At 36.8% G+C, this 9,284-nt stretch overlaps 1 protein-coding gene across 1 annotated transcript; it reads right to left on the reverse strand.

Moving 5' to 3' along the window:
* Nucleotides 1–1,822: 1,822 nt before the first annotated feature.
* On the reverse strand, nucleotides 1,823–7,652 carry myl1 (myosin, light chain 1, alkali; skeletal, fast). The gene is made up of 6 exons (XM_079822198.1): nucleotides 7,316–7,652; nucleotides 5,985–6,012; nucleotides 3,924–4,067; nucleotides 3,534–3,707; nucleotides 2,464–2,541; nucleotides 1,823–2,323 (listed from the first exon to the last, which is right to left on the reverse strand). Exons 1-6 carry the CDS (start codon nucleotides 7,436–7,438, stop codon nucleotides 2,295–2,297), a joined length of 576 nt encoding a protein of 191 aa, XP_079678324.1. The 5' UTR covers nucleotides 7,439–7,652; the 3' UTR covers nucleotides 1,823–2,294.
* Between the last annotated feature and the right edge of the window lie 1,632 nt (nucleotides 7,653–9,284).

Genomic DNA, 9,284 nt, shown 5'->3' on the forward strand with positions numbered 1-9,284 from the left:
TTCTGTATTCAACTTAAGAAAAAAGTGTAACGTCTCTCGTAGTTCAAAATGCTTGCGCTACGTCCGACGTCATGCCAGTTACGCTTCTTTCGTAAGTTGAATACGGAAGATCGTCTGAAGGAAGCAAGATACTTTTACTTTATAACGTGTTAAATATGGATATTTTTCTTACACAAACGCATGGCTTCGCTTCAGAAGGCCTTCATTAACCCCACAGAGCCGTGTGGATTACTTTTATAATGGATGGATGCACTTTTTTGGACTTCAAATTTTGGGCTTCCATTCACTGCCATTATAATGCTTGGATTAGCCAGGACATTTGTTTTTTTACTCCGATTGTATTCGTCTGAAAGAAGAATGCCATATACACCTAAGATGGCTTGATGGTGAGTAAATCATGGGGTAATTTTCATTTTTGGGTGAACTATCCCTTTAATTGACATTTTTACAGCAGCTTCAAATGTGCCTCGTTCTATCAGAATTTAGTCAGAACTTTTCATTATGAATAATTTGTTTTGCAGGCCTCATAATTTGAACTCAGTTACTTTTTCTTAGAAAAGGGTTAGTTCCAAACCCATAAGACTTTTGTTCATCTTTGGAACACAAGATCTTTTTGATGAAATCTGAGATAATCTGAGACGATCGCTTTATATGATGAACAGGGTGAATTTAGGCTTTTATTCACATATACCTGTAAACATTCATCAGCTCACACATCAGCTGTGGTAAACGGAAGCTCAAGCAAGTTCGCTTGACGTGCAAGAACTAATGAGGTTCGTTCTCATGCATCAAGCAGGTTCGGTTGAGCTATTGTTTTTGTTCGCTGATCAATGTTTATATATGAATAAAATTCTAAATTTAAATCTGCTCATCATATAAATCAATCAAGACTAAACCGCTCATCTCATATAAATTAGTTTTACGATCTGTTTATGAACTATTTGAAGCGTTAAAGTTCTAGTTGCGTAGCTGTCTATGGAGAGTACAGAAAGCTCCAAGATTTCATGAAAATAAATCTCTCCACTTCAGTTCACGTTCACACTTGTTATTTTGGAACCCATTCGACGACTAAATTGAATATTATTATCATCATCTAGTCGTAATGAAACATTTATATATAGTTTTTTTTGTTATACTTATTAAACCAAATAAGGAAATATATTACTGTAGTAACAATACCAAAAAAGAAATCTAACAACAATAATTTTCTAATAACAATATAATTACCTTACTAATATTTAAAATCTTAATTTCTGTGCTTTCATCAATGTGAAATCAGAGCTTTTATTTTAACGAAATCCCACAAGGAAACCAAAAGCTTCTCATTTGTTGACAACATATTTATAAAAGGTTGATGGTTGGCATGTTTCATTTTTTTTTAAAGCTGGTCACAAGGCCAAAATGTGACAAGTTTGTATTCCAGTGTTCTTTGAATTTTACCATGACCTAATTGTACCTTATAAATGAGAACTCTGTCTAGTCTTTAATTGGATATTTGTTTACCAATTATATTCTACGGTTATCTTAATGTTAACATAAACTCAACATGATGTCAAAATTGACCTCATTTACTTTCTTGATACACTAATTGTTAACAACCTTCACATTTTCCTCATCCAGTCAATTCCAGATGGATAAAATCCACCAAGTGCCTGTTTTTTTCTTGTTGAATATCATCTTTCACTCTGAATTACAACAGATTATGGAAGTAAAATAGGTTGTGAAGACTAAAGTTTGCTACTGCTATAATCCACTTACTGTACCTATCACTTGCCTTTCTGCCTTGTGCACTGAATATGAGAACATTAATCACAACAAGGATGATACTTTTCGAAAAGTTTATTATGAGAATTGACAGAGGCGAAAAATAAATTAAGACTCTGGGGAAAGGGGAAGGAGGTTTGGCAGCCAGTCCATTAATGGCAGTGTATTTAGCACCTTTGACTTTGCGATCCGGACAGTGAGGGGTCAAGGGGGTGGTTTATATTTGCGTGTAACCATGATGCCCCCCACACCCCCTCCACCCCTCACAACCGTTCCGCTACGAAGAGGATTGTCCCGGCACGAACATCAAGAATATTACCTGGAAAAAATATGAATGGATTCCAAGAATGGACAAAAGAAATAGGAGTCAAGTGAAAAAAAAAAAATTAGGAAACACAAATAACAAAATAATTGTTTATGACTAACATCCCGTGTCCCTTTTATCCGTTTCTGAGTTGGTTTTGGAAACATTGTGTGGATGTCTTGACATCATGGAATCTGGAGAAATGCTTCATTTTCTTCACAACTTCTTACACAGACATGATGTGTTTGACGAAAGCTGTTCAGAATGGAGAGACATTTTCAATGTGGGCTTAGAATTACAGGACAATAAACAACTATCTCTATAAATCAGTCAGTCATTATTGAGTGTTTACTGTGATTAATGTGCAATGAGACAATGAAAGAATCTGAACTGACCCTCATAGTTCACACAGCCATTTTCATCCTCCTGGCCTTGCATGAGAGCATCGATCTCAGCTTCAGTCATTTTCTCACCTGCAGGGAAAGAGAAGTATAGGTTGATCATGTCATTAAACAGGATGAAAGACATATGCTCGTCATTCAAATGTGAAACGTTCTATGTTTTCAGTCTAAAGTATCAGTGAGCTGTTTGTATTTTACTGTAAGTTTTATTACTGAACTCCATAAATGTCCATGTGAAACGGTCAATTGTCTTTTTCCTCTTTACTGCTAGTTATACACTCTTAAAAGTAAAGGTTCTTTGTTGGCATTGATGGTTCCATGAAGAACCTTTAACATTCATGTAACCTTTCCATTGCGCAAAAGGTTCTACATAGTGGAAAAAGGTTCTTTGGATTATTAAAATATTGTTCAAACTAAGAAAAATTGCACTGAAAGGTTCTTTGGGGAATCCAAAAATGGTTCTTCTATGGAATCGCTGTGAAAACACTATATAAAATATAAGGTATGCTGAAAGATACAGTACAACTTGCTGAAATGTTTCATACTGTATCTCCTGTTATCGGCCAATCAGTGTTTGAAACGTAGAAAGATATCAACAAAAAAACGTTGTGACAACGTTTGCCTCAGAAAATTCTGTTAAAGTTTATTAAAATGTTATTAATATATGCACTATATATGTGCATTATTTTTTTTATCTTAACTTGTTTTAATAAATCATCTAATTCTGTCTAAAAATGTCATTTAGAACCTTTTTTTTAGAGTGTATAATATAATATGTGGTTCTTAATCAGGAGGCCTCAGGATGACTTAAAATTATTTATTATAAAAATGAACAACAAAACAATAGTTATTGCTTTTAAAATTAAAGCAGAAAGAGAGGAAATGTCTTAGCCAATGAGGGGGTCAAAATGGTTTAGACCCACTGATATAGAGAGACTGAGACTTTGCTTTTACATTCAGTTCATTCAAACGTTCTAGGTTAAAAAAAACCCCTCAAAATGCAGGAGCAGGTTGTCACATTTGTTGCAGTAGCGATCCCATCTACTATAATTTTTGCCACTTACCCAGTGTTGACAAGACAATACGCAGCTCAGCACCCATTACTGTTCCGTTGCCCTCCTTATCAAATACACGCAGACCCTCAACGTAGTCATCGAATGTTGCCTTGTTTGGGCTGTTGACCACAAACTGCAGCATGGGCAGGAAACCCTCAAAGTCGACTCTCTTGTGTAACATGTCTGTAAACAGGGACATAAGTGAATGGAGGAGTCATAGAGGCCAGATGTAGTGAAACATAATGCTCTCCAAACACCTGTCATGACACCAACCTTCTGCCAATTACAGTTAAACAAACAGGCATGTGAAATATTCCACTGTGAAAGCTCCTGACAGTGCTAATGATGACTATAGGTACTTTTGGAGTAGCTCTATTAAAAGGGGGGAAATCCACATACCATCAGGAGTGGGGTTGCCCAAGATCTTGGAAACCTCTTTGTTGGTTGGGTTCTGTCCCAGTGCACGCATGATATCTGCAATCTGGTTGAAGGCTACTTTGCTGTCACCAACTCTGTCAAAAAGTCCGAAGGCCTCTCTGTAATCTGTAATTGTGGAGAGATTATTTTATTTAAAGGTGATGTTTGTCATTTCTGCGCACACTTGTTTCAAGCAGGTTTCCTGAACAACACATCTCTGTCTGCCATTGGTTGATCAAACAGATGGTCCCGCCCACAACTCACACCATTGGCAATTATGCTGTAATGCTGTGCTATCCACCTTTTTAACATAAGCAGTCGCTGACCATTTTTAACTTGAATGTGCTTCCAGTTATTTTAGCTGTACAAAAAGTCTGTTATATACTGCTTGATATCATATTATTTTAATTTATTATTGTATCATAACACGTGGGTTTTAGCGCAAATAGTTGCACTTTGTCCATTCACTGTGCTTTGTTATTCTTCTAGTTATTTATCTATAGTAGTAATGAATCAGAAGTTTTATACATTCAAAGGAAGTATGTGTGAAATATTACAGGAAAGCTAGGACAGGAGAAACTTTTTTTACACACTTTAAATGTCTAATTTGAAGATTAAACTTTAGCCTACTTTTTAAGAAGGCTTTCTCACTTTTCTGCCCCAACAAAAGCAAAACTTATTAACTTTGACAGTGGAAGTGAGAAAAATTGCTTTTTGATTTGATATCAGTTTTCACACTCATTTTTCTCTCAATCTGTGCATATTAAGACAAAGTTGTCTGCCATAGGTCGGATTATAGTCTAACTCAGTTTTGATTATATATTTTATATCAGTTATATATATCATATATATATTGGTGTTCCCATCATCCACTGGGGGCATTAATAAGTAATAAGGTTGATTTTTTTCTGCTGATTTCCAGCTGTATTTACACTGTTTTATCATTGCTTTTGTTGTTAGGTATAGTAACTTGCCATTTTGTGACATCTGGAGTTCCATCTGGAGTGCATTTTCTACTCAAAATGACACATTCATACTCTAAAACTTGATGTTACCGTCATTGTGTATTGTTTATTGAGATCTCTATGTTTGAGTGCCATATGGTGTCTACACAATATCTATTATATTATATACTTAGATGTTAAGTGAAGCATACACTTTAAAAGCATGGTTAATTAAGTGTTATATTGTTTGAGTAAAAAGTATGGCAAAGTAAACTTCAACTAAGTAGAACTACTTACAAGTTACTTATTTTCTTTGTTAGTTTTACTTAACTTGGTTAAGTAGTGTTTACTCAATTGCATATGTGAAATTTACTTAAAAAAAATTGTCAGTGTTTTCAAAACATGTTCACTTTTTAATCACTACCTTTACATTTGTGGGTTTCTCATTAAAATCTGCTAATGTAAACTAAAGGTGAGCAGACTGAGTAATAATCCGTGCTCAGTATTTCTATGGGCTTCATGGCGATTGGCTCACTGGAATTTGATCTGCTGAAAGATGAATAGCTTGATCTGATTTCCGCATAAAGCCAGCTGCCACTAACGACGTGACAGGAGCAGGGGGAGACATTCAAAGAGTCGACTTGGAATTGATATGCTCTCCCAAGAATATAACTCCCACCATATAAAGGCAGTACCATGTGAGGCCAGAATGCTGACTGCAGTGTAACTCACACCCAGGCTGCTGAAAGCTGCCCCTCACTGAGCAACGGCCACATTCTTCCACGTAAGACGCAGCATTGGACAATGGTGAAAATTGACTGTTGCATTGAATTGCTTGACCTTTATAGCACAATAAAAGTAAATCCCAAAACACTTGAAAAATGTTTTGAATGAATATTGCTGGTGTCATTAAATTCCTGCCTTAAGGCAGGTTATAATTAGATCAATTGAAATAGGATATTTAATATCTAATTATCCTTCTGCAGGATTATTCCCTTTTATATTTTAAGCATCATATTTCATGTTAACTCATACAGTTTGTGTAAGCAATGGTTGTGAAATCTCAAAAAAAAAAAAAAGAGAGAGATTTCCATCTCACCTTCCATCTGGTCCTGGCTGAAATCGAGCTGCAGAAAAACAGAAGTACATATTACTCTCTCCCATAAATCATTAACAAACATGATATATTATACCAATCAGTAGGCTATGTACATTTACATATATGGATCAAACATGCATTTGAATTTTTTATATAGCTATGCAAAATTTATTATTAAAGCTATTAAAAAGTCTTACCGGACCTTAATCCAGACATTTTCTTATATAAGCAATATGAGGAAATTAGAGGTACATTTTATTCTGTTCCATTCCAGAATATTTGCGTACTTAGACATATATTGACTAAATGACATAAGTACAGATATGTGTACCATTTCTGTCTGTGTTCTGTATATGTAAATTACGAAACAAACCAGTTATTTTTAGATTACATTTGATCTGTTTTCATTTTATTGTATAATAGGCCTTTCATTGTCATCATATTAATGAGTGAGAATATCAAAGGAAAATAAGATATATCGGGAATGGTAAATAATAATCAGCGACGCAAATTTCCACTACATAAATCAGGGAGACTATGTGCGTGGCCTGAAGATGTGGAATGATTTTCAAGACCTGAGAAAATCCATCACATCACTAACACCGTTATGACTGGTGAGTCATGCACAAACAGCTGCTTTAATAGAAAACTGAAGAGTGAGAGCCCCAGATCTCGGCATGCTTAATTTAGTCGCTCAGCTGCTTGCAGAACATTAAGGAGCTCCATGTTTGGCCATGTGAACCTTCTCCACATTTGGCTATCTTGGCCAATCAGAAAAGGGGTGTGACGTTTGTTTGTAGTTTTGCCGGAAAAAAAAACTGAACTTATCCGGAACTATCCGTGGTGCTGAATCCGCCAATAATGCATATTTCATCAGGCAACAGAGCATCTTTAGGCAACTGCTCAATGACTTAAGTCATTAGCAAACAGTTTAATATGCTTAACATATTAGTATGTAACGTAAATTCAAATATATGGATCAAACTTTAATGACAGTGTAGTATGAAAGCTATTATAAAGTTTAAGAACCTTACTGCATTTAAGGCATGTTCATTAACAAGCATGAAAATTAACTTATTGCTTCCTTAAAAGCAAATGCATGTAATCCCTGACATGTAAATAATAACAGAACATTATTCTGTAGGTGGAAAATATTTATTGAGTAATCACCATTCAGTATAATGTCCATTTTAAACATTTATTTTAGTTTTTAAAAAATGCTATAACAAATACTATCACTTCAAAAATATCCTTTTAAAATCTGAACAATGCAATGAACTTTGCACTGAAAACCTGTCTGTTTGATTTGATATCACAGGAATGGTCGTTACCTTCACACCGGTCAGATCTACTGCGGCGGGTGGAGGTGGGGCCACAGGTTCGGCCGCGGGAGCAGGTGCGGGCTCGGCCTTCTTGGGGGGATCGGGCTTCTTAGCGTCCTTCTTAGGTGCCATTTTTTTAGTTTATTTGTCGGCCGGGAAGGAAGTCAACAAAGGGAGTGGACCACAGCTTGGAGGATACTCAGCATTCTCAAGGTAAGTGTAGATGTTTATATACGCGTATCCTTTACTTCAGAGTTGATGTCAGACTGATGCACAAGCGGATTGGGTCGTTGGCCACAGAGGGGAGGACTCGCGCGCCCCAAATGAAGAAGGGGGCGAAGGAAGTGGGGTGACTGCAAAGGGGCGTAAATCTGTTTCAACTTCAGGGGGAGACAACAACCCGCGAATTTTCTTAAGGAATTAGGATGGCTCGTGCGGAGTGAATGTGTAGGCTACTGCGACCGCCGTTTCCATGGAGACTTTTATAAGATTTTAAGATGTGTTTCTATTTTACTGCTTGCTTTAAAAAAATACATATGTCGAGCGTCGTGTAGGCTACTTATGGAGGTAAATGTAACGTTTACCGGAAGTTTATTTACGTTTGTTGACAAAACACTATCATTATCTTTATTAGGCCTACAGATTATATATTAGTTAGCCTACATATCCTATTACATTTACATGTTACAAATATATACAGAAACAAAACTTTTTGTAGCTTCATACTTGGTCTACACCTAGAGTAAAAAGGGCAACATCAATATTTGTGACTAAATGCTTACCTCCTCACAATAATGTTTCACAGAATGGGGAATGGCACCAGCTGATGGCTAAAAATACCAGGACAGGTGGCTAGAATGTGACCACTTTCTCCTAAATAAATGAAAGTTTGTTGGTATGTTGTCACTTCAGTGAAAGTGACATGACAACAACTAAAAGGGAGGTTCGCATCAATGCTCAACTAATGCAAATGATGTAAAATTTTGATGAGAGTGAATGTAAGGTGGCTACTTTATTGAAAGTTGTTTTATCTATTTTTTTGGTCGCTACAAAATTCTCATATCATATTCCTCTATTGCATTTTTCTATTTTATTGTGGAGCTTTTTCCTTCTATTCATCTCTGCAGACGAATTTACATACTTTAGGTAAATCCATTGTATGGGTGTGTCCTGGTAACATATTTCAATCTATGATGTCTGATAATATTTAAATTATTTAAAAATGGTATGGTAAGGTAAAAAGGAAAAGTTAAGGTAAAAAAAAAAAAAAAAATGAGGAAAAAAAAACAAAGTCATGCACTGTACACAAATGTGTTTGAGCCCGTTCCTCTATATGCTAAAAGGGGTTTTCTAAGTTATGGGTCATCTGAGTAGGGAGAGATGTTGGTTGAAGAGTGGAACTCTTCCAGCATCCAAATTCGTCAGTGTCCGTCATGTGTGTGAGCAAAGTGCAGACAGTTTAAGAAATGATGAGAGGCAGAGAGAAATCAAACTGTGAGGTGAATGAAAGCTGATAGTGACAATGAGTGACTAAACAGTCTTTGTTCATCTCAGCCTGGACTCTTGGGAAAGGGAGTTAGTGGAGTCTGGAAGTCTTAAGGAGACCTCAGCTGCTGATGCCCATTACCTCCCAAAGCGCACAGGCGAGTTTTTCCCCCTCTCTCCCATCTAAATATGTCTTGCTGGCCCTTTCCCCACCCCCAGAGGAGGGCCATTAACGTAGAGACTTGAGGTATTCGTTCACCCCTGCTCTCCCCTTGGACCCGCTTTCTCTGACCCCCTTCAGTTGTAGCCCCCCAGCTGTCATCAGGGCTCACCCCTGCCATCTAGAAGCACCTTCTCAAAGAACCTGCCCCCTCCCATCCCATCCTCCTACTCATCAGAACCAACCCCCCCCCCCCCCCCCCCCCCAAACTCTTAATGATTTTAGCAGCTAACTCACTTTTACCCTGCTTGGTTATTTGGTATGGTTGTTGGA

The sequence above is a fragment of the Gobio gobio genome, assembly GCF_949357685.1.
Source record: "Gobio gobio genome assembly, chromosome: 7".
In the NCBI taxonomy this organism is placed as follows: Eukaryota; Metazoa; Chordata; class Actinopteri; order Cypriniformes; family Gobionidae; genus Gobio; species Gobio gobio.

Coding starts and splice junctions, on each gene's coding strand:
- myl1 (XM_079822198.1), bottom strand. CDS start 7,438: ATGGCACCTAAGAAGGACGCTAAGAAGCCCGATCCCCCCAAGAAGGCC. Junction 3,708..3,923: donor GGGCAACCCCACTCCTGATG/GTATGTGGATTT, acceptor CCCTGTTTACAG/ACATGTTACACAAGAGAGTC. Junction 2,324..2,463: donor TGGCTGTGTGAACTATGAGG/GTCAGTTCAGAT, acceptor CATTCTGAACAG/CTTTCGTCAAACACATCATG.